The sequence below is a fragment of the Acomys russatus genome, chromosome 4, assembly GCF_903995435.1.
Source record: "Acomys russatus chromosome 4, mAcoRus1.1, whole genome shotgun sequence".
In the NCBI taxonomy this organism is placed as follows: Eukaryota; Metazoa; Chordata; class Mammalia; order Rodentia; family Muridae; genus Acomys; species Acomys russatus.
The window spans coordinates 66,286,568-66,314,220 of NC_067140.1; the positions used below are offsets into that span (position 1 = coordinate 66,286,568).

Below are 27,653 nucleotides of genomic sequence, written 5' to 3' on the forward strand. Positions count from 1 at the left end.
CATCGCACACCACATCAGGTGAACAGCGGGGTCCTAACTGGTCTTCCACCTGCACTTAGGTTCTAACGACTTATTAAATGCTTGCTGTGCACCAAGAATGCATGCTAAGGTTGTGTCTTCCCACCTCCAGGAAGAGAGGAATACCGAGCATACACACGGAACTGGGAGGGAAAGAATGAGCCAAATTCAAAACTCATCTACAATACTGACAATTTAACTTAGTCCTTGATTTTTCCCAGCCTCACAGACCTGCTCATAGCAAGGGGCCCGCTGGGAACTGTATTTAGTGGCTGTGCTCCTATGCAGATGGAAGTGTGTTAGAAGACTGGACTCACTGCTCTCTAAACAGTTTCCACAAAGGCCCACAAGGCAGCTGCCCCAACCTTTAAGGTCACAGTTTAGGAGACCCACTCCCTCACACAGGAATGTCACTCTGTCCTTCCATGCTTTTATTGATATCAGCAATGGACAAGAACACCCCGGTCCAACAGCTATGGTATCAGGCAGACCCTCCCAGGGCCATTGGTACCTCTAGCCCCAACCTAAGATCCTGTCTACCCAGGCCATGTCCCTGAATGGGCATGCCCCCGTCTGTCCTGTTTGTGTGTGTGGAGCAGTCTGTCTGAATGTCTGGGTCGCTGCCTATATGGCCCCCCGATCCTTGGTAAATGGTAGGGGTTGTTCGGAATACAACGTGGCTTGCCCCGGTGGACCACTGGGCCCCGGTGTAGACCGTGGGAGACAGGGCCAGAGACTGACGGTGGCAGGGGGCCAGGCACAAAGGTCATTCCAGGGCCACATCCTACAAGAGAACCAGTCATTATCAGAGTAAGTTTCCGACCAGGTAGCTCTGCTCCTCTGGGGTAAGTTTCCCTGGGCTTTCATTTCCTATCTGCAAAACGGGAATTCTACGTCCTATACCAGCAGAACAGATTTATGAGTTTACAGATGCTGGTCCAATCTGAGGGAACTACTGAGACTAAACCCAAAGGCTGCCCCCAACGCCTGAGCTCGTGAACACAAGTGGCTAGGCTAGAGAGTGTGCAAGGGAGACTGGGAAAGGTGTGAGCAGAGACTACTGAGGCACCTACCTAAGTCAGGCACCTACCTGGCATCGAGAAGTCCTCCACTGCGTTGTGTTTGAAGAAGTCATAGGGTGGAAAGGGCTGGCCTTGAAAAAAGGGGACCTCCTGGGGCAGGGGTGGGAACAGGGGAGGTGGTGAGGGATGAAGAAGTGGGTAAGGACAAGCTATGGGAGGAGGCAAGCGGAAAGGGGGGAGTAGGGGCAAGGCCAGCTTCTCCCTGAAGTCTGGGAGCTGCTTATGGCTTCCCTGGAATGAATGATCCACCTCTGGCCAGTCCTCAATCCATGGCTCTAGGAACAGGATGGTTGTGTTAAGTCGGCCTGGGAAGCCAGGTTGCTCCAATGCTGGCTCTCCACACTGCCAGAGCCCTACTGATCCTGGAGTGCAGGACCAGCAGCCTTCCGCACCCCCCTTCACTTCAACCCGAGGCCAAGCTCTGTTCCTTTTTTCCTGCTGCTCATGCCTGCCTATGTTTGGAGCTCACGCCTGTTCCTGCCTGTGTCTGTAGCTTTAGCTTTTCTTTCTCCCCAAGTCCTCCCTACAGGCCCACGTCCCACTCCCAACTAGCCCTCATTTGCTTCTAAACCATCACAGGGAGTATTCCACCCCCTTTTTACCCCTCAACTTGTCTCTTCTGAGCACTTCATGCCTCCAGTGGTTTTCCCACTAAGTGGAACTGCCTGACAAACTTAACAAACCCCTTCTTTCCAACAGTCACATGACGTCAACAATAGGCCCTGTCCTTAAAGCATCTCTCTATTCTCAACTACTTTTGTTTCCCCATCAATCTGTTCTCTGCCAATCCAAAGTGTGAACACTGTTCTGCTATCTCCTCCCTAGTTAACCCTCACACTCTCCACTTCTACCTCCACCGATGCCTCAAACACATCTGCCCTAATCAAACTCACTTGCTCATCTTTTTTTGTTGTTTGCTTGTTTTTGTTTTTTGAGACAGGGTTTCTCTGTGTTAGCCTTGGCTGTCCTGGACTCGCTTTGTAGACCAGGCTGGCCTCGAACCTGACCTGTCTCTGCCTCCCAAGTGCTGGGATTAAAGGCATGCGCCACCACGCCCGGCTCACTTGCTTGTCTTTTAACAACCTTAATTTACTTTGTTCCCTTTGAGACAAGGTCTCACAAACTCCAGGCTGCCTTAAACTCACTTTGTAGCTAAGGATGAGCTTAAACTTCTGATTCTTCTGCTTCCATTTCCCAAGTGCTAAAATTATAAGCATGCACCTTTATGCCTGGTGGGATATGGTACTGGAGACTGACGCTGTGGCTTCAAGCTATCAACTTCAAGCACTCTACCAACCGAGTCACATCTCCAGGTGTTTCCATCGTTCTTAGAAGTGGGGAGCACCACAAACCAGCTTTTCAACTTTTAAAGCATCCCTTTATTTACTGAGGACCAAGTCTCTCATCGAGTAAAACAAAGGAAATGGAAGCAGCACATAACCCATCCCAGCCCATCTTCTACCGTTCCGGCTCCTAGCTACTAAGCCCCAATGCTCTGCCTCTATTCTTAGCCTTTCTCTGTTCCCATGGGCTGTATGTGGCCATATTGCTGCAACAAACAGCACCTAAGATAACTCATGCCTCCAATTTAACAAACACTGTGCTCTTCACATTAAAGTACAACACATTTGTGCTGTCACTGGGCTCAAGTGACCTGAAGCAAGGGAGAAGTAGATGTGGAAATAAGCCATGCTGCTTCCTTTGTGGGCAGGCAGGGACCGAGCAACTAACAAGCAAACAGAGCTCTGTAGCAGAGAACATCTCAGCAGGAATGCAAATAAAGTAGTGTCCCAAACCAAGCAGAAGGAGGGGGGCTCTCAGCACCTAAGCACTGGTTACAATGGGTGGGGGTAGGGGGGGTGGGGGGAGGTGGAGGGGGATGCACTAGGCTGGACCCAGTGAGCTGGGACCCTAAGGCAGAGCTCAGGAGGCTTAGGCTATACCCCCTTGAGACTGACTTGCAAAGACACCGTAGGTTACATTATGCATCTGCTCAACAGCCCGCTAGCTGACTGTACCTTTCACTTCTCCGGCTGGTGAGCTGTCTTGCCCCTGTGACACTGCTCAGACCACTCTTCTTCCATCTCTGTCTTCCCTATATCTGGGACTACCTAGAATTATTCTCATTTCTTTTCCACTCATCTATTGATTAGGGTCTTTTGATCCTGCCTTTTACAACCAGCACTTGCACACGTCCATTCAGGCACACAGAAGGAAGCACACAGCTGAAGAACTGCAAGTTGAACAGCACGTGACTCCTGTGATCTAACCATTGCCAGGAAGTGAGAAAGGAACACTCGGGAGCCACACTGTTCTTTCAAGGGACGCCCCCTAACTTTGGTTCTTTGTGCCTTGTGTTTTGAGAGCCCTATTGGCACCACTACCCAACCACTCTGCGGCAGGGCTTACCTGGGAGGCGGCCATGTTTGGGGAGCTCCACACCCCAGGCATCAGCCACGTGGGTCAGAAGTAATTGTGAGAGGTGGCGGTGTGCGTGCTGGTCCCAATGGACACCATCTCGGTGACGGTGATGTACAGCATGCCGGAAATGAAAGTGGAGATCTAGGACGTCGAAACAGTGGTTCCCAGCAAGTGTAGCACTGTAGAAGTTCCCCTCAACCACATCCTGTCGCAGAGAGACTGCCAAGGGCTGGAGCTAATTGAGAGAGCGGAGCCTCTAAGGTCTTCTATCGACTGATCAGTCACTCACTGTATCCCTGGTCCAGAAGGGCCCCAGTCACTCACCTCTGGCAGGAGGAAACCCCCAGTGACACGTTCCCCCAAAGGCATTGCCATGTTCCACACCAGCAGACAAGAGTCTGGCAAAACCTGGTCCATTCGTACAAACACTCGTTCCAAGTTCTCCCTGTAGCTCTCCATTGAGCAGCGGCCATATCTGTTGGGTGACACTCAGAGTGGACAAGAGCACAGGAATGGCGCCATACCTCCACCTCCAACCAGCACTTCCCTTTCCCGAGCCTGAACCTGGAGAGATCCCAGAGGCAGGAGTTGATGATCACTAGGTCAGGGGCAGGTCCATATGACAGCTCCTCCAAGACGTCCTCAAGGTACTCGGAGTAAACACGGGTGAGGAAGTAGAAGCGTACAAGGTGGTGGCCAGAGCCGGAGCAGAACTGGCGGACCTCTCGGTACTGTGTCCCGTTGTGCAGCTCACCCAGCTGGCCCCCAGCTACCAGCTGATCCTGTTCAAAGCTCAGCTCCCCCTGCCCACCCGCCCCCGGCCCAGGGTCAGATATCCATGCCAGGCAGGTGGCCCTTTTCAGGCCAAGGTCTGCACCCACCCAACACTGGCATGGCTGCCAAGCTTCTCTCACCTTGGCTTTTAACTGGGAAGCTGTGAGCAGTGTGTCTTTCTGGAGCAGAAGCACCAGGTCCTTATACACAGCTCTTTGGACTGCGGGGAGACAGGGATGCTAAGGTTAAGGCAGGCCTTACCCCCTCCCAGAGCCTCCCAAATGAAGGCCTTTGTTTCCCCAGGGCTTGGCTGTGCAGCAGCAGCTCTATAGAGGTTTGACTTAGAGAAGATGAGGTTTCAAAGCCCTGGCCTTGTTCTTTCTAGCTATAATATCCCCCTCCTCTAACTTATGTACAGTGATTCAAGACCAATCACCAGGGAAACACACAACATAACCCACGCTCCTTTTAAGAAAATCTTGGAGGGCTACAAGAGATAAAGATGCTACAAGCATGGTTTAAAATAGTGCAGAAATGATATGCCAGGGTACCGTGTAAGGTATGTAGGTAACTGAAACAAAAACAGTTCAGGGTTCTAAAACAGTTAAGAGATGGAGACGTCTGAAATGGAGATACGGCAGACATGAAGAAAAGGCTGCAGATACAGGGGTGTGAAATGTCATCCTAGAGTGGTCACTCACTGGAGTCCCCCAAAATGACCACGAACTTGTTGTGTAGCAGCTGCTGGACTTCTGAGGCTTGGAAGTGGACCATGGTGCTTCGCAGCAAGCGGTGAGGCATCTCGTTTTCCGAACAGAAGACCATGCTGCCACTGACACCGGCTGCAGGGAGAGGCCACTAAGCTGATAGAGGGCAGGGGCTCAAGGCAGGCCCGTCTGTTCCACGATGATAGAAGCGCGCCGGCCCCTCCCTGGCTGCTCTGAGTAATAGGGAGGAGTGGGGCTGCATGGCGAATCCCATGATGGCACCAGCCTTCATCACACGGAGAGGGAAGGCGGAGGGTCCTTGGGCTGTGGGCCTATACTACGGCGGTGCTTCGCGCGCACAGCGACTCCCTTGCTCCCTGCCACGTGTCAGCAGCGGCCACGCGCGTGCGCACATGTCTGCTCGCGCCAGTTACCAAGTCTCAGGGTTCCAGGGATTCACCGGCCAGTAGGGAAGGCCCGGGAGCCTCGCGCCTGGTCTGCGGTGGGCTCCTGATCTAGAGAGTCATGTTCCCGCACCCCCGGAGGGCGGTAGGTTCTGCAAAGACCCTGCCACCACAGAGCCCGGGTGCCCAGGTTAGCTGTCTGTTAGCAGCTCGACGCCCAGCCAACGCCTCCAGCATCTACGCTCCAGGAGATGCTCATGGCTCCCACTTCCGGTCACCCATGTCCCGCCCTATGCGACCCCCCCCTATCCCCAAACGCCAGAGAAGTGAGAAAGGCGGCGAAGCTGACCACCACCAGAGGACAAGAATCAGGGGTAGGCCCACCCAGCGGACGCGAAGCCCGGGTAAGGGCCAGGGGCAGAAAGATATCTCGGGGCTGTTTGCCCACAGTGCTGATGGCCGCTATGGCGGCCTCGCCACGTGACCCCGAAGGGCGGAAGCGGAAGTGCGGCCTGGAGCTTGCGCTAGGCGGGTGTTTTCACGGTGCCTCTAGCCACCAGCTGTACTAGACATGGACTGTTACACTGCGAACTGGAATCCACTCGGGGACTCTGCCTTTTACCGGTGAGCCGCCAGCCGCCCCGCCTTCTCGCCCACTGCCCAGCTTACCGTGTTTGTCCGCTGGCTTGAGTCTCCCGGCGGAGCCAGCGGCGCTCGCCCCCGTCACTACGGGTACTGGCGTCCGCCCCTCCGGCGGCTCGCCCGAGCGTCTGCCACTTTACGCACGGTTGCCTGAGGGCGGCAATCCGGTCTTTCCTCAGCTCCAACTGAGGCAAGCTCGGAAGCTACCCCAAAACTGAGGTCTTTCGGCCTCCGGAAGGATGCTCAGATCACGTAGAGGGAGGCCGCCCGCGGCGACAGCGAGTGCCAGTCTCCTTCCGGAAACTGCTGCTGAAGTCAGACCACAGGGGCTTTCACGGGAGGGCGGGATCGCCACAGCGGGCGGGGTGACAGTACTGACCAAAGCTGAAAAAAGGGGGTAAATAAGCAATTCAGTTTGGGGACACCACCAATGGGGAACCCTAGGCAGTAGCAGCTCACCGGAGCTGGAGTGCCTTGAGCGGTGGGTCTTTCTCAAGGCTAAACTAGTAATGTGATTACAGTAATTAGCGTCTCTCTGGCTATCTTTGCTTTGTAAGATATAAAACGCCTGTGGAACGTACATCAGTCGGTTAGCCTCTATTCATCTCTCATTCAGCAGTTTCTAGTTGAACCTCAACCATTCTTCTCAAATCATGTTCCAGCCGTACAGAATTGCAGGACCTCGCCACACCATGCAATTTCATGGCTTTCTGTGTTGGCATAGCCCTACAGTTCCTTCTATGGGTATGCTATTTAGTACCTCTTTGTCACACTGAAGAATGTTACTCATCTTTCAGTACCAGTGGTAGAGTTTTATTATATGTGGCAGATGAGGGCAATATTTGTATGGATTTCTACTGTTAGCTCCTTGAGGACTAAGACTATCTCTTTATTTCCTGAGCATATTTAGACCACTGCCTGTTACCTAATAGTTGACCAGCCTGTGGTGGCCCATGCCTCTTAATTCCAGCACTCCAGAGGCAGAGGGACAAGCAGGGAGATTTCTTGAGATCCAGGCCAGCCTGGTCTACATAGCCTGTTCAGGCCAGCCAGGGCTGCATATTAAGATCCCAGCTCAAAACAACAACAACAACAGAAACAAACAAAACCTAATAGTTGCCCGACAAAATTGTAAAGAATGTTTTATTGATGCACCTTGAGATCACAAAGGCATTGCATTGATGCCCTATTTCAGTAGACTTTACTTCTGTTAATAAAACTATGTGCCATTCTCATAGTAAATTTTTTAAATGGAGTTTTGTTGTTTACAATGTGATGCGTTTCCTAGCATAGGGTGCCTTGTGGTAATTTTTAGAGATCTCTTGGGTCTGTTTATTTGTTATTCCTCTTAGACACATAGACAATATGAGGCAGTTGAAAGGCTTAGTTTCAAGTAAGAATTGTTGTTAATTTCACTCATTGAAAATACTAGTGAGCAGAATGTGGTGTCACACCTATAATCCCAGCACTTGGCGGTGGAGGCAGGAGGATCAGGATTTCCAGGCCAGCCTGGGCTATATTCATATGTTGGAGGCCAGCCTGAGCAAAATAAAACTCTGTCTAAAAATGCATATTTAAAAAACTGTAAATAATAAAAATAAAATATTAACTATTATTTTTTAAACACCTGTTGCCTACGCAGACTTTTAAAATCAGAGCATACAAGAGAATTACCTCATTACAACAGAGCTTCTATTTATTTTATGATGTCTTAGCTTCATGGACACGTAAATAATGTTTCAGGAGATGTGAGTGTTGAGTGTGTCATGCTTACCTGTGTTGGAATCATAGAAATTGTTGGAAGTGTTAAGCCTTGCTGGGACTTGTTAATTGATAGGACTTTCTTATATACCAGACACTGTGCTAAATATATATATATATATATATATATATATATATATATATATATATATATAGTTTCTTTTCTTTTCTTTCTTTTTTTTTTTTTTTTATTGTTTTTCCAGACAGGGTTTCTCTGTGTAGCCTTGGCCATCCTGGACTCGCTTTGTAGACCAGGCTGGCCTCGAACTCACAGCGATCCGCCTGCCTCTGCCTCCCGAGTGCTGGGATTAAAGGCGTGCGCCACCACTGACTAGCTTATATATAGTTTCTTAGGCATCACCGCCATATAGAATCAGGATTGTGATTCATTCTAACTTACTGATGAGGAAGCTGAGGGACAGAGAGGCAGGTGGATCTCTGAGCTCGAGGCTAGCCCGGCCTACAGAGTGAGTTCCAGAGCTACACAGAGAAACCCTGTCCTGAAAAGCTCTCCTAACCCATCCAAAGGAAGTATGTGGTAGACTTCATGTGCCAAAACATAGAATTTTTGAGTGTGTGTGTGCCACAGCACATGTGTGAAGGTCAGAGGACAACTTGTAGGAGTCAGTTCTCTCCTTTCCACCATGTGGGTTCTGGGGATTGAACTCAGGTCATCAAGCTAGCAGCAAGTGCCTTTATAAAGCTGAGCCATCTTGGCCCAGTTTTTTTTAATTGTATTTTTTATATGCATTGGTGTTTGTGTGTATGGTGTTTGTATGTACATCTGTGTAAGGATGTTGGATCACCTAGAACTGAAGTTACAGACAGTTGCAAACTGCCATGTGGGTACTGGGAATTGAACCTGGGTCCTTTGGAAGATCAGCTAGTATTCTTAACTAGCTGAGCCATCTCTCCAGCCCTGGCCCAATTTTTTTTTCTTTTTAAACAGGAAAATGTAAACGCGTTGTCTAGGTTATTGACCAGTGTGAAAATGTTTTAAGAGCAGATGTTTGGTTTAGTTCATGTGTTCATGTAGGACTTAATCTATGCTTCTAATGGGTGAATGAGGGTGAGCAAGTGTGCACTTGGGTCCCATCTGTAGGGCAGAGGTCTTTGCATTGGAACTAGTGTTCTCAAGAACATGCTGGGTTTGGAAAGGTAAGGAAAGGAAAGGGTGACCATCTCTTGCCGGGCTCTAGAAATTTAGCCAATTTAATCCTAAAACTGCAACTTTTTTTTTTTTTTTTTTTTTTTTTTTTTGGGCAGGGTTTCTCTGTGTAGCCTTGGCTGTCCTGGACTCACTTTGTAGACCAGGCTGGCCTCAATCTCATAGCGATCCGCCTGCCTCTGCCTCCCAAGTCCTGGGATTAAAGGCATGCGCCACCACGCCCGGCTCTAAAACTGCGCCTTGAGCTGATTCCATTCACTAGTTTGGCCTAGCCTTTGCCAGACTCAGTGTTGATAAGTAAGATAGACATAGTCTCGGCCTTTGCCAGTCATAGGGCTTCCAGCCAGCACATGAGACCGAGGAGAAGGACTCAACCTCTCATCATAGCTACCGTGGGGAATACTGAACTTGGGCTATGAGGAAGCAAGTAATCGAGGAAAAGGTGAATTTGGCAGAGAAGAGGATGGGTTTGTATGTGTGTGAGGTGGTGTGTTTATGTTTGTGGTGTGTGTAGGTGCACATGGCTCTTGCAGAAGGAAGAGAGTTGGTGGTGTTCCTTAGGAACCAGTCACTCTGATTTTTAACACAAGGTCTCTGGACCTAGGGCTTGCTGATTACGCTGGACAGTCCCCAGAGATCCGCCTGTCTCCTCCTTCCCAGCACTGTAATCACCACGCCTGGCTTTCTATGTGGGTGCTGGAGAGCAAGTTCAAGGTCTATACTTTTGCAGAAAACACTTTAGTGAACGAGTCAACATCTCCCCAGTCCTCTGGACTTAGTTTTGGACACTTTGTGTTCAAGGTGCCTTAGAAATAGTTTCCTTTTGTGAAAGTAGGAAGAGTGGTGACACATTTTTATACCTCTGAATTTATTATTTTTTTAAGGTCTGTTTATTTGTTATGTATATAGTATTTGCCTGCATGTGTGCCTGCATGCTGTCAGAGGGCATCAGATCTCATTATAGATGGTTGGGAGTCACCATGTGGTTGCTGGGAATTGAACTCAGGACCTCTGGAAGAGCAGGTGGCGCTCTTCACCTCTGAGACATCTCTCCAGCCCTCTGAATTTATTCTTTTTTTTTTTTTTTTTTTTAATCTTTGTGATGGTGGAGTGTTTTTATTTTTTTTATTTTTTTAAGATAAGGAATTTTTTATTAATTTATTCATATTACATCTCGATTGTTAGCCCTTCCCCTGTTTCCTCCCATTCTTCCCTCCTTCCCATTTCTCCCCTTCTCCCCTCCCCTATGTCTGTGACTGAGGGAGACCTCCTCCCCCTATATATGCTCTCAGAATATCAAGTCTCTTCTTGGTAATTAGCTATCTTTCCTCTGAGTGCCACCAGGTCTCCCCATCCGGGGGACATGGTCAGAAAAGGGGCACCAGAGTTCGTGTGAGAGTCAGATCTCACTCTCCACTCAATGGTGGAGAGTCAAGGGCTTCTTTTTTCTTTGTTTCTTTCTTGTCTTCCCTCTCTTTTTTCTTTCTTTTCTTTTCACTTTTTTTGATACTGGGTAGTCCCATTGTTAAAAGAGGAGATAATTTTCGTCTTGTTGTTGCGTTGTGTATAAACATGCGTATTTATTAAAAACATCATTGAGTATATATACCAAAATGTGTCTGTCATCTTCACTATTTTTTTGCATTTTGCCCTGTTTTTAAAGAAAACATCACTGCTTATTTTTATGTTCATGAGTGTTTTGTCTGCTGGTATTCCTGTGTGCCTTATGTGTGCATTGCCCACAGAGGCCAGAAAAGATAATAGGACCCATGGAACTGAATTTACAGACATTTGTAAGGCAATATGTGGGTGCTGGGAATTGAGTCTGGATATTCTGGAAAAAACAGCCAGTGTTCTTAACTGCTGAGCTGGCTTCCCAGCCCTCCTTGGTTTTTTTTTGAGACAGAATGTAATGTAGCCCAGGGTGACCTTCTGGCCTTCCTGCCTCTACCTGTGAAATGTTAGGGATATAGGCATGTGCCACTGTGCCTAGTTAATCTAGTACTGGGGGTTGAACTCAGGGCTTCTTGCATGTTAGACAAGCATTCTGACACATGAGCTGCTTTCCCAGCCCTTTATCTTAACTTGAACTAGTGTTCAATAGTGTTGAGTGTATTTACTGTGGTGTACAGCCAATTAAATTTGTTTTCATCGGAACTGAAATTCTGTACCCAATAATAGCAGCTCCTCATTAAGTATTCTTCTTTCTCTGGATTTGACTATGCTAGGTAATTTGTGCAAATGAAATCTATTGTTTGTCTTTTGTGACTGGATTATCTAGCTTAATATAGTATCCCCAAGGTTAATGTTATAGTGTATGTCATAATTTATTTATTTATTTATTTATTTTGGTTTTTCAAGACAGGGTTTATCTGTGTAGCCTTGGCTGTCCTGGACTCACTATGTAGTCCAGGCTGTCCTTGAACTTAGAGCGATCTGCCTGCCTCTGCCTCCCGAGTGCTGGCATTAAAGGCGTGCGCCACCATGCCCGGCAATTTCTTTGTTTTTTAAGGATAAAGAGTTTGTTGTATATACACACTACACTTTCCTTATCCATTCTATCAGTAGGTGACATGGGGTACAGATGAGCAGAATGGAAGGCAGCCTCTTGGAAGAACCTAGGCTCAGCTTTCATGAGGATGGGCTATGCTCCCAGTGGGGAAGGCTGGCTACGTTTTCCTTCTCTGTACCCAGGTCCCAGAAATACCAATCTTGTCAGCAGCAGTCAGTGGGCCCTGGATTCCAATGCCATTAGACATAGCGGTGCTGCTATCAGCCTTGGCTCTGGAGAATAGTGCTCCCATAATCTTGAATGTACAAATATCTCTTTAAAAGGGCTGGTAGAGTACATGCTTAGTATGTGGGAGGACACACAAGAAATGAACGAACAAAACCCTCTTTCAGATTCTGTTTCTGTTTCAGTTCTTCTGGGTGTATATCCAGAAATAGAATTACTGGAATGTCTGGCAATTCTGTTTACATTTTTAGAGCTGCCATACTGTCTTCCACAACAGCAGCCGCACCATTTTACAAACTAGCCACAGTTCTCAAGAGTCCTTGAGTAGTGTTTATCTTTGAGTTAGATGGAGGCAGGGGTTTTGGAAATGATAGTGGGCCTCTTTAGGACCTACAGATTGTTGGCTTGTTCTAATACTAGACATGATGTACTCCCTCTTAGGCTTCCCTGCCCTGGCCTGCTGCACTCAGGGCTCTTACACCATGGTGGACAGTGCTTCCCCAGAAGTTTACCTGTGTAGCCACAGAGATTTCTTATTGATTATTGCAGGGGCTGGAGTGGAGGCTACCAGAAGTACTAGGTTTCATGGCTCCCCAGATTCAAATCTAGGATCCATTTATTGTTGCCCAGGAGATTTCTATTTCTGGGATGTGGAATAGAAGAAAATACTATAACTAGCCTTCTACATTGAGGGATGGCATGTCTTCATGGAAGCTTTACTCTTAGGCTTTCCTGAGACTTTGCCCTCCATGCTGCCCATCTCTAACCCACCCAAGAGGCATAGCATATGCTGTCCCCAAGAACACTATCTACCGCGAAGGCTTTGGGGGTGATCCATCCGTTGTTGCTTTTCTCTCCCCTACCTTCCTCCTGCATGCCCTTTACTTCCTTTATGTCTGACGTTTCCTCCTTCTCTCCTGGTCTGTGTTGCTGGTGAGCCCCTGGACCACAGTCCTCAGTGATTGTTTGGAAGCTTTGGCTCAATGGCCTCCTGTGCATCCCAGCACAGGAACGTAAGTGAGCATTTGACGTCACAGTTTCAGCAGTTTATACTCATGGGATTATATCCCTCTTAGTCCCTCCCTGCCTGTCCCACCCAACTCCAGTGCATGTCTAGAAGTACTCTACCTCGTATTGTATTGAATCCAGACAGCTCTGAAACCCTCTCAAGCATATAGAACTCTCTTTACAGATGGGTTTTTCTCCATTTAGCTAGGACAGTCATTTCATTTTTGTTCTTCTCTTTTCTCTAACAACCTTACTCTTGTCCTGGCTTACACCTGGTTGATATAGAACCATCTCTCTGTACCTGTGCCGAGGCTGCAGAGTGCTGATGTGAAGGTTATGCAATGGGCAGATTGGGACTACTGCAGACCCATGCCCCCAATTTTATGTGGACTCCTATGATCTTATTTAGTTAGATACATCTGATATTACTGATAAAGGCTCAGTGTGTAAAAGATCACTTGAAACAATTGTGAATGATTCAAATACTTCAGAAATATGAAAATCAAAGTCTTCTCACACCTCCCCCCCATATTTTCACCTTGTGCTGTCCAGAGAACTGAAGTTCATTGCATAGAAGGGCCTAGATGTCACTCTCAACCCACTGAAGAAATAATTCCCTTGTATAACTGTGTCCCTGTTCCTTGCCTTCTGTGCACCATATGCCAGCCCCATACCCTGCATTAAAAAAATCAAAATTTGAAAGAGAGGAAGATGTGTGTCCTGGTGTGTCCATATATACACATACATAGTACATACAAGTCTAGAGAAATTGTGGAAAGTGACACCAGTCTCATTTTCATCATCAGTCATAATGTCACGGTTGATATCTACAGCTTTCGTCTGCACCTGCACACCCCCTGTAGCTGTAACTGTGCTTGCCTTTAGCCAGCACAACCTTTGCCATTGTTTTCTTCCCCAGTAGTGACTGAGCCTTCATTTCTCAGTCATGCTGCTGTGTTTGGTTCCTGGAGGTTTTTATTGACCATTCCTGTTGGACATAAAAACACAAGATGCCATGAAGGAGTCCCTGGATTTTAGACATAGTCCTTGACAACATAGTGTCCTGTTTAAGCAGAATAACCCACTTTAATCAGTAAATTAAGCCCACTTTTTATGCCTGTTGACAGAATAGCTCAAGGTGGCAAGATGGCGCTCTTATCTTCCAATTCAGTAACTATTATCGAATCTCCTGGTGGAAGTATCTGCTCCTTGAAGACAGCTCTGAAAGCCAACAGACCAAGTTTACAGGACGAGAAGCTACTACTAATAAGGAGACACTCTCACTTCTACCCTGACCCGGGTCTCGTGTATTCTGTGGAGGAAGCCATGCCTTGTAATAGTCTCTGATCAAAGCAGAAGGCAGAACCCCATTCTTTTAAGGTAGTTTGACTTCCAGTTTGTGCTGTAACTTTATCATGTTAGCTAGGTGCTGTGGTTTGGATTTGAAATATTCCCCATAAACTGTGTATGTTATGGGGGCTTGGTTGCTAGCAAGGCTTAAGGAGGAGTAGATCATGGCGGCTCTGACCATCATAGTGGGAAGCTTGGCAGCTGGCATGCAGTCATTTATCTATGAGTTCACCTTACACTCCACAAGTTAGAGGCAGAGAGAGCAAGACTGGGCCTGATACGGACTTTTGAAACCTCAACGCCCACCCCCTCAGTGATCTATCTCCTGCAACAAGGCCACTCTTCACAGTCCATCCCAAACAGTTCCACTAACCAGGGACCAAACATTCAAATATGTAAACCTATAAGAACTGTTCTCATTCGGACCATCGCAGATTGTGTGAACCAAAGCAAGTCTTTCTTCCTTTAATCTATTTCTCTCAGGTGTTTATCACAGCAGCAAACAGTCTGACACATTCAGTTGCTTCTTATGTGTGTGGAATATATGGCAAGACCAACTGGATTGTGGTCCAGAGCTGACGACTACTTCTTCTTCTTCTTCTTCTTCTTCTTCTTCTTCTTCTTCTTCTTCTTCTTCTTCTTCTTCTTCTTCTTCTTCTTCTCCTCCTCCCTCCTCCTCCTCCTCCCTCCTCCTCCTCCTCCTCCTCCTCCTCCTCCTCTTCCTCCTCTTCCTCCTCCTCTTTTTATTATGTATACAATATTCTGCCTGCACACCAGAAGAGGGCACTAGATCTCATACTATATCTCATTGTAGATGGTTGTGAGTCACCATGTGGTTGCTGGGAATTGAACTCATGACCTTTGGAAGAGCAGTCAGTGCTCTTAACCTCTAAGCCATCTCTCCAGCCCCAGAGCTGACTTCTTAACACTGTGTTGTGATGTGAGCCTTTGATGAGATGCAGTACTGTGCAGAATGCTGCAATGGTGAATGAAGCATTCTAAGAGTCAAGAGATTCTGGGTGCTGGCAAATGCAGCATAGGCAAGAAAGATAAATCTACCCAGCATATTTATGTCTTCCAATAAGAACAATCTCTGCCTCTTCAAAGTCCAGTGTAATCATCTTGCAGGTTGGACCTTGAGAATGGTGCCATAGTGAGGACCTGTTTTAACACTCAGCCTTGGACAGGGAAACTTCTGTCATGTCTCCTGCAAATGAGACGATGGGTACTATCAGCTCAGCTTTGGACAGGGAGACTCCATTGCATCTCCTGCAGATGAGATTGGGATAGAGTTTTCAGGTTGAGGGTAGCTGGTACATGAGATGAAAGCTTCTTTCACCAGGAAGAAAGGCTCCAAAATTGTCAGTTTCATCTGGACTAGACCTAACTGCATACCCCTATTTAGGTTTCACAATCACTTTGTTTCCCAACCAGTACCCTAACTTCCACATGAGATATGCTGTGCTGGCATACTCAATTGTTGTCATTTTAAAAACCCACAAAATTAAAGTTGTGCTGAATTTTAGCAAAGCAACTATGTAGCTACAAGAGATTATCTTAGACCTGTCCTAGAAGCTTCCTGTTCTTCAGGTCATGGTTTAGGTAGCAGTCCAAGCAAGATATGAACATACAAGAATGGAGAAGTAGGGACAGGTGGGAGACCTGGAGCACAGCATCCGTAAGGCAAGCCACACCCAAAGGCTGGATGGATAGCATGTAAGGGGAGTTACTAGAAACATACTAGCATGCAGAGCATGGATGTAGCAGACATGTAGATGTACAGACAAGTGGGTGGCCTGATGTGAGCAGAAAGCTTGGAGAGCAGTGTCTGCAGAGAGCCCCGAGAAGGTGATGAGGACCTAAGCAGGTCTTCTAGGTATGTGCACATGACTGGAGCTGAGCGCCACCACCGGGTAACCTCATACCCCGTGGCTGGCAGCAGGCTCTTGTCAAGTGTGCTGCTCTTATGGTGTTCTAGTGCCTCCACTAGGAAAGCTTCACGTTGGGCCTCCTGAAAGAAAGGCTCGAAGGCCATCGTTGTAGAGCATGGGATTGGGGACTTAATAGCCTTCCGTTTATAACTGGCATGCAGTGACTTTAGTAACAAGGTATCAGGTGTATAGATATTTAAATTCTTTCAAGCCCTCTGTGACTTAGCACGGAGGAGAGAGAAGCAGGAGGCTAGCCTATCTATCATCAAAAGGGTAGGGCGGCTGGAGAGCTGGCTCGGTGGTTAAGAGCACTGGCTGCTCTTCCAGAGGGCCCAAGTTTGATTCCCAGCATCCAAATGGTGGCTAACAACTGTTTGTAACTCCCATTCCAGGGGCTCCAACACCCTTTTCTGGCCTCTGTAGGCAGACCAGAAGACACATATGTAACACACACACAAACACACACACACACACACAAACACACACACACACACACACACAGACAAATACATACTTTTAAAAAAAATTAAGTTTAAAAAGTATGTAAATAAATTAATAAGCAAGCTCATACAGTTTATGCTAAGTTATAGCTTGTTACATAGCCAGATTTGTTAGAGGTTATTTTGTCAGGACCCATGATAAGTGTCCATGCTATATTCTCCAGAATATTATGCACATTGCAGTTTATTTAAGTAGCCTTGTTTTTGTGGGCATTTAAAAAGTGTTTTCCAGGTTTGGGCTAAGTCCAAGGGTGTTGGATAAAGTGATTTTGTTCCTTCTATAAGAACTAAACAAGGAACCAGCAAGGTGACTCAGTGGGTAAAGACACTTGCCACCAAGCCTGATGAATTGAATTCAATCCCCGGAACCCACATGATGGGGTAAGACTCAGCTCCTGAGAGTTGTCCTCTCACTTCTGCATGGGTGCACACACGCACATACACACTCAAACGCAACAACAACAACGAAACAGCCAAGCCGGCCATGGTGGCACATGCCTTTAATCCCAGCACTCAGGAGGCAGCAGTAGGCAGATCTCTGAGATTTCGAAGCCAGCCCGGTCTATGTAATGAGTCTAGGATAGCCAAAGCTACACACAGAAACCCTGTTTTGAAAAAACAAAAACAAAAAAAAGAACAGCTGGACCATGCTGGGGTGTAGCTCAGTGGTTAGCATGCTTGCCCAACATGCATGAAGCCCTGCTCTCGCTCGGCAGCCTGCGTAAGCCGGCATGGTGCTGAGGGTCTGCATACCACCATCCAGGGTACTCTACCAGTTGGAAATGCCATCTTCATCATGTGCTCCAGTCCCAGGTCTTTTTTCCTTTTGCGTTGATTTGTTTTTGTTTGTTTGTTTGTTTTAGGTTTTTGTTTTTGAGACAGGGTCTTACTGTGTAACCCTTGCCCTATGTAGACCAAGCCTTGAGTCTCAACTGCCTGCCTCACTCTCAAGTCCTGTGATTAAAAGCATGTACCATAGTACCTCACTTTTTCTTTAGATTAATTTTGATTATTTCTAAAGAGTAGCAGGTTTGGGGGGCTGTGCATGTGTGAGTGCAGGTGTCCACAGTGCAGAAGAGGGAATACGGTCACTTGGAGCTAGAGCTCAGGTCACAGTGAGCCGCATGATGTGGGTGTTGGGAAGAGAACTCTGGTTCTTTGCATGAGAAGTATGGGCTCTTAACCCTGAGCCATCTCTCCAGCCCCATCTGCCTTCTCATTCCTGCCCCCAGACAGTAGGTTTAAAAAAAAAAAAGCATTTATTTTATCACATATGTGTAACACAAACTACGTACAGCAGGGAGAATCATGTGACAATCATGAGACTAATGAGTTCTATACATGTTCCATTCATAGTGGATTGGCCATCTGCATTAGTCCCATTTGAAGTAAGTGTCTTTCCTGTCTTGTTGGGTCTAAATTTCCGAATGAGATTCAATATCTATCCTATCTCAACTCTAATAGCTTAACTTCTTTATCTTGATCCAAAATGATCTTATCCCCTAAATAAACTAAACTTGGTTGTAAGACTATACTATCTTGTCTTCAATGCCCCTTAGAGACTTAAATTCCTGAGTGAACCAGCAGTGTGGGTTAGCAGCTTTTAAAATGTACAAATTGACTTAAGATGGTTTCCTGCCTGACCAGTCACCCAATACACTTTATAACGTTGGAGCCTCATCTCCAGCTTTCTGACCTCCTTATAGACATGGCTTCAAAGGTGGCAAACCAGCCACTGGGCAAAATGTCCTCATTCCTGCCAAAATCAGAACATGCCTAAAAATGGGCAACTTAGATGCAGGTAGAGTCGACGGCCACACTCTGCCAAGTCAGGATAAGCAAGTCCGCAATAGTTCCTGCACTGCGAACAAGTCTGGCAGAGAGTAGTTTTAATTAACTTTAGTTTAGCCGGGCATGGTGGTGCACTCCTGTAATCCCAGCACTTGGGAGGCAGAGGCAGGCGGATCTCTGTGAGTTCGAGGCCAGCCTGGTCTACAAAGTGAGTCCAGGACAGCCAAGGATACACAGAGAAACCCTGTCTTGAAAAACTAAAAACAAAGCAAAACAAAAAATTAACTTTAGTTTATATAGTATGTTTTATATCTGATATATACACATGTATGTATGTGTGTATGTATTCTTATATTTTTAGATGCTCTTAAATACCTCCAATTATTTTGTTTCCAAGAATCTCTTTTCCAATTGTGAACTTTAGACTCGATGTATACATTTCTGTAAAGAAAATACTGGGAAGGATTTTGTTAGAATTGTTGTGTATTTGTGGGTCATCTTACAATATTTACCCATGTCTTCTGTATTCTTGAGGAAAAATTGGTATTCTTAAATATCTCTAAAGTTATTGCTATCATAACTAGGATATTTTGTTTACTTTTAAATATTAATTTATTTTATTTAAGACAAGGTCTATTACTCTGGCTAATCTGGAACTCACTATATAAGCCAGGCTGGCCTCAAACAGAGATCCTCCTGCCTCTCCCTCCTGAGTTCTGGGGATTAAAGGCCTGTGCCACAAGGCCTGGTATGACTAGAATCTTTTTAAAGTTAAAACTTATAAACCAGGTGTGGTGGGTGTATGCTTTATCCCATTACTTGGCAAGTCAAGAAGCTGTACATTCTAGGTTAGCCTAGGGTACATAGCAAGAACCAGGGCAGCCAGTAAGACCTTTTTTTTTTTTTTCTGAAAAGCAAAAACAGAAACAAGTTGAAAGTGCTTGCTTAATCATTTTCATTCTTCATTCATTCTCTCACCCTTTGTCTCTTCCTCCTCCTCCTCCTCACTCCAACCCCCTCTGTACCCCCCCCCCACCCTCCACTCCTTTCCTTTTCATTCATACATGAGTCTTACTGTGGATGGAAAAATCTCCCACCATAGAACGTGGGCTGACATTTGTCAGTTGTCCTGCTGAGTTCTCTTACTATCCTGTAGACTGCTTTGCTGAGTGTCTCTCATTTAAACTGAGATAAGATAAATATTTCAGAGTTCTTTGTAAGTTAGACTATTTCTGTAGACTTAGCCAGTTGATCATTTAATCTGAACCTCCAAAATCTGAAACAACATTCTAGAAAAATAAGATTTCAAATTGTATTACTCAGAGTTTTCTCAAGAGGAACAGAATTTTTATAATAAATCCATATATAGATAGGTGGATAGATATAGAATAGAATATATAAGTATATTTATACCACTTGTTAAATATTTATTTAATATTTATTATATATTAAAATATATAATTATATATATATAAGGAATTTGTTAGAATGGCTTACAGGGTCCAGCTTATCCACTAATGGCTGCCTACAAATGGAAGGTCCAAGAATCCAGTCGTTGCTCAGTCCACAAGGCTGAATGTCTCAGCTGGTCTACAGTATAAGCTGGAATCCCGAAGAAGTGGGCTCTAATGCCAGTGGAGGAATGGCTTTGCTAGTGAGAGCAAGAGCAGGCAGAGAGAGGGAGGGAGGGGGAGAGAGAGAGAGAGAGAGAAAAGAGAGGGGGGGGGAGAGGGATGAATTGATTCCTTTTTCCATGTCCTTTATATAGGATTCCAGCAGAAGGTATGGCTCAGATTAAAGATGTATCTTCCTACCTCAAAAGTCCAGATTAGAAGTGGGTCTTTCCACTTTGAAGGATTTAATTAAGAAAAATAAAACAAAACAAAACAAAAAAAGACTCTCACAGGTGTACCCAGCCATTTGAGTTTTAGTTAATTCCACATTTAGTCAGGTTGACAAGCAAGAGTAGCCATCACACAAAGCGTTTCAGATTTTAAGTGATGGGTGCACAGTTCTTAGTAACAGTTTTGTTCTTTCTCCAAAATATAAGCCTGGGGGTTTTATGCCAGGAGGAGGTAGACAGGTCTCATGCTGAAGTTCAAGCTTGGTCTGGAAGTTAACAGTGTTGTCCAGGTTGAGCTTGAACTTGAAATAATACCTTTGTCATAGCTTCTCAAGTGCTAGACTTTCAGGGTGTATATACCATGGCTGACTCAGGGTTTCTCTGTGTAATAGTCCCAGGTAGCCTCTGTCTGTAGACCAGGCTGGCCTCGAACTCACATCAGTCTGCTTGCCTCTACCTCCTGAGTGCTGGGACTAAAGACATGTACCACCACACCCAACTACCTTAAATTGTTTCGACTACAGCCCCAAGAGGGGTGTCAAATGCAATGGTGAGCACGTCCCCAATTGTTAATTAGAAGACCACTGAGATACACAAAAGATACCCTTTTTCTTTGTGTCTTCTTTCGGTGTTGTAGAGTAACATCCACTTTTCCTGTCCCTTTTGCCGTTCTCTACCAATACTGGACACTGGCCTTGAAAGCTACATCCTTCCTTGCCGTGTCCCAGGCCTATGTGATGTGGTCGGTGTCTAGTCATTCCCCTTTCTGCCTCTTGTGGGGGTTGGGGAGGACTCTCGCTACTACCTGCAGAGGATGCATGGTAGCTTCAGGCATTCCTCTGGGGCTTATCCTGTCCAGATACAGGATCATGAGGACACTGACTTCGGTTTTCTCTGTGGCTAGGAAGCATGAACTGTACAGCATGGACTGGGACCTGCAGGAGGAACTCAAGGATTGCCTGGTGGCTGCTGCGCCATATGGGGGTCCAATTGGTATGCTACCCCGCTATTTCTACTACTGCGGGGTCCCAGAGGGTTGCTTTTAGGTTGTTTCTCTGCCAATCCACCTTGCTAAAATGCTTTTAGTTTGAGTCCTCATGAGGCTCAGTTTTCATGGCTTGGGCGTAGAGAAATGATCCAGCAGGCCTACCTCACATGGGACCTGAGGATCTAGGACAGAAGTCTCTTTCCAAACTGCAGCTCTACTGAGGAACTGTTGGAGAAAAGAGAAAGCTGCCAGCATGCGGCCAGTACTGGAGATCTACTCTGCTTCTGGCATGCCACTGGCCAGCTTAGTGGTGAGCATGGGGCGGGTACCCTCTGTGCGATGGGCATGACTGGCTGATTCCAAGGAAAGCCATAGCAACCTCTCTCCTCTACAGTGGAAGAGTGGGCCTGTGGTGGCCCTCGGCTGGTCGGCTGAGGAGGAGCTGCTCTGTGTGCAAGAAGATGGTGTAGTGCTAGTTTATGGACTTCATGGAGACTTCCAGAGGCACTTCAGCATGGGCAATGTAGGGGCCGCAGGAGCCTGAGGCGGGAAGGTGGGCCTCATCACCTGTGGAGTTTTTAACCCATGGTCCCTTTGTTAGGAGGTACTTCAGAACCGTGTCCTGGATGCCCGCATCTTTCACACTGAGTTTGGTTCTGGGGTGGCCATCCTTACAGGGGCTTATCGCTTCACTCTGAGTGCCAATGTGGGTGACCTCAAACTCCGTCGGATGCCAGAGGTGCCAGGTAAGCACTGATACTTACAAGAGCCCTTTAGTACCACAGACGTGCCTCCAGACTGGGACCAGCAGTGACAGACAACCGTTGGCTCTGTCATCCCAGGGTTTCCTTTTTCCCGTCACAGGTCTGCAGAGTGCACCTTCATGTTGGACCACCCTGTGCCATGACCGAGTAACGCACATTCTTCTGGCTGTAGGGCCCGATCTTTATCTTCTGGATCATGCCACCTGCTCCACAGTGGTGAGCACCTAAGTGGAAATGAAACGGAAGGGCTGGCCAACAATGGGAAGGCACTGAGAAGTCAGTTCCTCTGTTTCCTCCCTGGCCCTGTTCCAGACACCTGCTGGCCTGGCCCCAGGAGTGAGCAGCTTCCTGCAGATGGCTGTGTCCTTCACGTATCGTTACCTGGCACTCTTCACAGATACAGGCTACATCTGGATGGGGACAGCATCACTGAAGGTGTGGTTCTGGAACAGCAAGGGATACTGTGCTATGTCCAAGGAAGATCTATTGTGGATAGGGTCATGGCTTTTCAACATCAGGATGACTGTTGAACAGCAGGATGCTGGGACAGGGCCGTGACATGCTGTGCCATTTCAGGAGAAGCTGTGTGAGTTCAACTGCAACATCCGGGCACCCCCGAAGCAGATGGTCTGGTGAGGACAGAGGCGTTCTTTAAGGGTGGGGTTAGGACATAGCCTCGCTTCCTGGGATAGCTTGAGTCATCCTGTCTTCTGGCCACACTAAGTGGAGCTCAGGCATTCTCTTCTCTGCCAGCACGTAAAGGAAACCATTGTCTTCCGTGGGCCACTTGACTGGTAGAACAAGAGTGAGAGGGAGGAAACAGATAGGTCAGTATATAGCCAGAGAAATGGGCTCAGAGACACAGTGTGTTCAGGGCTGTCCCCAGGAACAGGGGTGAAAGCAGTGATGTAGAAGACATGACTGTGGGTCAGATGTCTCCAGTGTCCCAGATGTGTATTTATTGTTGCCCGTAGGTGTAGCCGTCCTCGAAGCAAGGAAAGGGCTGTTGTGGTGGCCTGGGAGAGGCGGTTGATGGTGGTGGGCAATGCGCCTGAAAGCATTCAGTATCCTTGGAACTTCCCATGTGGGCTGGGAGAGGGGAGGGAACTGGGGGCTCTGCTATCTTTGGGTGCTCTTAGAAGCCTTGACTAAACTCAGGTTTGTGCTAGATGAGGACTCCTATTTAGTGCCTGAGCTTGATGGGGTCCGCATCTTCTCCCGCAGCACCCATGAATTCCTGCATGAAGTCCCCGGTGAGGCTCCTACCAGGGTCCAGTGTGACCCAGGGCAGGTGCTCCTGACCACAGACTACCATACTGTCCTGTGCCAGTGGCCCAGAGCAGGATCTGGGGATCAGGGGGAGGACTGAGAAGTTTCATGCTTCTTCTCACTGCTCAAACACTCCTCCTCTAGTGGCCAGTGAGGAGATCTTCAAAATTGCCTCCATGGCCCCAGGAGCACTGCTGTTGGAGGCCCAGAAGGAATATGAGGTAAGTTCTGGGCAACTTCTAAGACTCCTGAAATGCGCTCTTCCTTCCTCTTTGACTACACTAGCCCTCTGCCCCTGCCTGAGCACCCGTGATGAGGCAGGTGCTACCTGACAAGGGTAGCTTGAGCTGGCCAAGGCTAGCACACATGAACTGGCTAGGAAGAACAACGCATTTCTATTCAAGTTGGTGCTTTCCAAGTAATTTCCATTTGAATTGTGTGGTCCCTAGAGGCTAGGGACCAGAGTGGGCATTCCCTGTGGTGCCCTGCCTCTCGCTGTGGTACTCCATCTCTCCCTGTGGTGCTCCGCCTCTCCCTGTGGTGCTCCATCTCTGGGCCTCTCCCCACAGAAAGAAAGTCAGAAAGCGGATGAGTACCTGCGGGAGATCCAGGAGCTGGGGCAGCTCATCCAGGCTGTGCAGCAGTGCATTGAGGCCGCAGGGCACGAGCACCAGCCGGACATGCAGAAGAGTCTGCTCAGGGTTGGCCTGGAGGGGGTTGGAGGGAGGGTGGGCTGGAAGTGGGGTGGGCTGGGCAGCAAGGGAACTTCTTGTCCATTGCCCTTTGGTTCTTTTCAGGCAGCTTCGTTTGGAAAGTGTTTCCTTGACAGATTTCCACCTGACAGTTTTGTACATATGTGTCAGGACCTTCGAGTGCTCAATGCTATTAGGGACTACCACATTGGGATCCCTCTGACCTATAGCCAGTATCCTGTGTGTGGTGTGAGGGTGTTTACGGCTGGCAAGGCAGGGGAAGGGGCAGGAGATGTGGTCTGCAGGTCCCTGGCAAACAGGGCTTATACCAACCGATCCTTAACCAAGGAAAACAGATACAAGCAGCTCACCATCCAGGTGCTGCTGGACAGGTACAGAAGCCCAGGGGCGCTATAGGAGGGCAAGGATGGGTTATATTACAGCCTTCTGTGGGGTCTTGTGGGCACTACTCCTCACTTAGCTCTTAGGACTGGGAGGCCTAAGACAGGTTGGGGCCATTCTGCCTACTCTACCTCACTTTGCCTCACCCCTTGTGTTCCTTACTCCCTTGTCAGGCTTGTGTTGCGGAGGCTTTACCCCCTGGCCATCCAGATATGCGAGTACCTGCGCCTTCCTGAAGTACAAGGTGTCAGCAGGATCCTAGCCCACTGGGCGTGCTACAAGGCAAGGGCATGGGATGTGAGGTAACCTCAGGCCCTGATAAAACAGGGAATACAGAGCATGGAAGGAAAAGGTGGGCTCTGCTAGAGGTCCTGTGGGACTGGGCAGGTAAGGGATGACATCCACACTTTTGTGACACCCACTTACATACTTACAGGTGCAGCAGAAAGATGTCTCAGATGAGGATGTCGCACGGGCTATTAATCAGAAGCTGGGTGACACACCTGGTGTGTCATATTCTGACATCGCTGCACGGGCCTATGGCTGTGGCCGCACTGAACTGGCCATTAAGGTGTGGTTATGTTACCTTTCCCAGACACCCCAGTGTGTGTGTTCCAGGCCCTTATGCAAGTGCCTCTCTTTGCCTTCCATCCCACCTCACAGTTGCTGGAGTATGAGCCACGGTCAGGGGAGCAGGTACCTCTTCTCCTAAAGATGAAGAGGAGCAAATTAGCACTGAGCAAGGCCATTGAAAGTGGGGACACTGACCTGGGTGAGCGGGGTATGGATGAGGGCCGGGGAGCACTAGGATCATGAGGTGAGTGAGCCTTGTGCTGTGCAGAGCTGAGCTGGAGGCCCCGCCTACTTTATCATCTTAGTGTTTACAGTGTTGCTGCACCTGAAGAATGAACTAAACCGAGGAGACTTTTTCATGACTCTCCGGAACCAGCCTATGGCCTTGAGTTTGTATAGACAGGTAGGTGCGTATGAAGGGGAGGAGAGGGTTGGAGCCTTCTGAGCCCTTGCGCTGGCTTGCTGACCAATCTCCTCCCATGACCCAGTTCTGTAAGCATCAGGAGCTGGACACCCTGAAGGACCTCTACAACCAGGACGACAATCACCAGGAGCTGGGCAGCTTCCACATCAGAGCCAGCTATGCCGCGGAGGAGGTCTGCGGGCACAGGGAGGGCGGGGCCTTTGAGCTAGTTGCTGTTTGGTTCTTTCACCAAAGACCTAGTCCTCTGCATTTGCTTGCACCCTTTCTGGTCACAAGTGTTGAGGACTGAGAACATGGGGCTAGGATATGGCTGGAACTGGTGTCGAAGGAGCTAGCATCTCTAGAACAGCAGATGGTGTCCCTAGTGGATAAGGTGGACTCTGGGCACAAGGGTGGAGAGAGGCAAGGCTAATTAATGTGTTGTGACCTCAGCATACCTTTGTCTGCAGCGTATTGAGGGGCGAGTAGCAGCTCTGCAGACGGCAGCTGATGCCTTCTACAAGGCCAAGAATGAATTTGCAGCAAAGGTTTGACTGCCTTTTCTAAGAGCTTCCTGTCCTGCCTTCTTGCTCTTCCTTCCTTGGCCTTGATCCATAACCTGCCTCATTTGGGTCTCCAGGCCACAGAGGATCAAATGAAGCTCCTGCGGCTCCAGCGACGTCTAGAAGATGAGCTGGGGGGCCAGTTCCTAGACCAGTCTCTACACGACACAGTCACCACTCTTATCCTCGGAGGCCACAACAAGCGTGCAGAGCAGCTGGCACGTGACTTTCGCATACCTGACAAGAGGTGGGTGAGGGTCCCAGTTATGTGTAGTGCTAGGACCATGTGCCTTTCCTGCATACCTATGTTGATCCCAGCTTCCCCGCAGGCTCTGGTGGTTAAAGCTGGCTGCCCTGGCAGATTTGGAAGATTGGGAGGAGCTGGAAAAGTTTTCCAAGAGCAAGAAATCACCGATTGGCTACCTGGTAAGGCAAGAGTCCTCCCTATGCCTCCCACTAGTGAGAAAGTCCTGGGAGGGGCTCAGGCAAGGGAGGTGGGGATGATGGCTCATTTGTGCACCCATTCCACTGTCCTGTGTCCGGTGCCATGTGAATATGGGCAGACACATATACTGTGTGGGGGAACTCAGATGGACAGGCCCAAGCCTGCCTCCTACCTACTGGTGAGAGGAGTTGTTTTACCTTATAAAGACTACAGTGGGGGTTGGGGGGGCACTGTGTGCCTGAGGGCAGAAGGGCCGGGGAGGGCCATCTCTGAGGCACTGTGTGCCTGAGGGCAGAAGGGCCGGGGAGGGCCATCTCTGAGGCACTGTGTGCCTGAGGGCAGAAGGGCCAGGGAGGGCCATCTCTGAGGCACTGTGTGCCTGAGGGCAGAAGGGCCAGGGAGGGCCATCTCTGAGGCACTGTGTGCCTGAGGGCAGAAGGGCTGGGGAGGGCCATCTCTGAGGCAGTGTGTGCCTGAGGGCAGAAGGGCAAGGGAGGGCCATCTCTGAGGCACTGTGTGCCTGAGGGCAGAAGGGCCAGGGAGGGCCATCTCTGAGGCACTGTGTGCCTGAGGGCAGAAGGGCCAGGGAGGGCCATCTCTGAGGCAGTGGGAGATTGCTAAAGGATGCTTCAGAATTATGGAGGTAAATTTCCTGATGGCAGCCTGAGAGAAAATACAAGACCTTAGAGGACAGGAGGCAGAAACACCTACCATGGGGCGGGAGTGGGGCTGGTAGAGGAGAAGCATGACGATAATTCTTCTCGAGTCTCCGATAGGTCCCAGTTTCTCTTGTTTCTGGTGTAAGAATGGTATGCTCCATATTGTTTTGCACAGATGGGAAGGGAGCTAGATACACTGACTTGTACAAAATACCTATGAACAATGTGTCCGCTGGGCTTCTGCTCCTAAGAGAGGAAAGAGCACTAGTCTTTGTCTTCCCTGTCTTGCAAAGCCCTTTGTAGAGATCTGCATGAAACAACACAACAAATATGAGGCCAAGAAGTATGCTTCCCGTGTGGGCCCTGAGCAGAAGGTCAAGGCTTTGCTTCTTGTTGGGTGAGTCTGATGAAGGCCTGTGTGTGTGAGGTGGCGGAAGAGTGGGCGGAGAAGAGGCAAGGTTGGTGCCCTTAAACAGACCCAGCACCGTCTCCCTTTCTGCTCAAACCACAGGGACGTGGCTCAGGCTGCAGATGTGGCCATTGAGCACCGGAATGAAACGGAACTGAGCCTAGTTCTGTCCCACTGCACTGGAGCTACAGACGGGGCCACAGCTGACAAGATTCAGCGGGCCAGAGCACAAGCCCAGAAGAAGTGAAATGCCTGTGCTTTAAGGGGCTAGTTAAAACCCAGGGATGTCCAGATGTAAATAAATTTGGAATACTAATTCAGAATAGCTGCTGTATGTGGTCCAGCCTGA

The 27,653-nt window shown here is 48.2% G+C and overlaps 2 protein-coding genes across 3 annotated transcripts; one reads left to right on the forward strand and one right to left on the reverse strand.

Annotated features, from left to right (window-relative positions):
• Pced1a (PC-esterase domain containing 1A) lies at positions 1-6,340 on the reverse strand. Of its 2 annotated transcripts, none has more exons than XM_051144627.1 (8): positions 6,076-6,340; positions 4,997-5,137; positions 4,436-4,515; positions 4,086-4,324; positions 3,846-3,996; positions 3,510-3,756; positions 1,109-1,375; positions 1-802 (listed from the first exon to the last, which is right to left on the reverse strand). In XM_051144627.1, exons 2-8 carry the CDS (start codon positions 5,118-5,120, stop codon positions 555-557), a joined length of 1,356 nt encoding a protein of 451 aa, XP_051000584.1. In that variant the 5' UTR covers positions 5,121-5,137; positions 6,076-6,340; the 3' UTR covers positions 1-554. The 2 variants fall into 2 exon arrangements, with proteins under 2 accessions (XP_051000584.1, XP_051000585.1); XM_051144628.1 differs by lacking the exon at positions 6,076-6,340 and adding an exon at positions 5,437-5,665.
• Vps16 (VPS16 core subunit of CORVET and HOPS complexes) lies at positions 5,815-27,653 on the forward strand. Its single transcript, XM_051144626.1, has 24 exons — positions 5,815-6,030; positions 21,042-21,130; positions 21,338-21,435; positions 21,520-21,648; positions 21,727-21,871; positions 21,990-22,105; positions 22,202-22,324; positions 22,466-22,521; positions 22,864-22,953; positions 23,048-23,142; positions 23,303-23,379; positions 23,728-23,859; positions 23,956-24,083; positions 24,207-24,242; positions 24,426-24,534; positions 24,689-24,823; positions 24,916-25,024; positions 25,131-25,228; positions 25,314-25,421; positions 25,699-25,776; positions 25,869-26,038; positions 26,121-26,217; positions 27,189-27,292; positions 27,407-27,653. The coding sequence occupies exons 1-24, from the start codon at positions 5,978-5,980 to the stop codon at positions 27,549-27,551; spliced, it is 2,520 nt and encodes an 839-aa protein (XP_051000583.1). The 5' UTR covers positions 5,815-5,977; the 3' UTR covers positions 27,552-27,653.

Bases quoted from the DNA above. Each gene is read 5' to 3' on its own strand.
- Pced1a (XM_051144627.1), bottom strand. From the start codon at position 5,120: ATGGTCTTCTGTTCGGAAAACGAGATGCCTCACCGCTTGCTGCGAAGC. The intron at 4,325-4,435 runs GTGAGAGAAGCT...GCGGGTGGGCAG, and splicing joins CTTCCCAGTTAAAAGCCAAG to GGGGAGCTGAGCTTTGAACA. The intron at 803-1,108 runs GTAGGTGCCTGA...GTTCTCTTGTAG, and splicing joins GGAGGACTTCTCGATGCCAG to GATGTGGCCCTGGAATGACC.
- Vps16 (XM_051144626.1), top strand. From the start codon at position 5,978: ATGGACTGTTACACTGCGAACTGGAATCCACTCGGGGACTCTGCCTTT. The intron at 24,824-24,915 runs GTGTGGTTATGT...CCCACCTCACAG, and splicing joins GCACTGAACTGGCCATTAAG to TTGCTGGAGTATGAGCCACG. The intron at 27,293-27,406 runs GTGAGTCTGATG...CTCAAACCACAG, and splicing joins AAGGCTTTGCTTCTTGTTGG to GGACGTGGCTCAGGCTGCAG.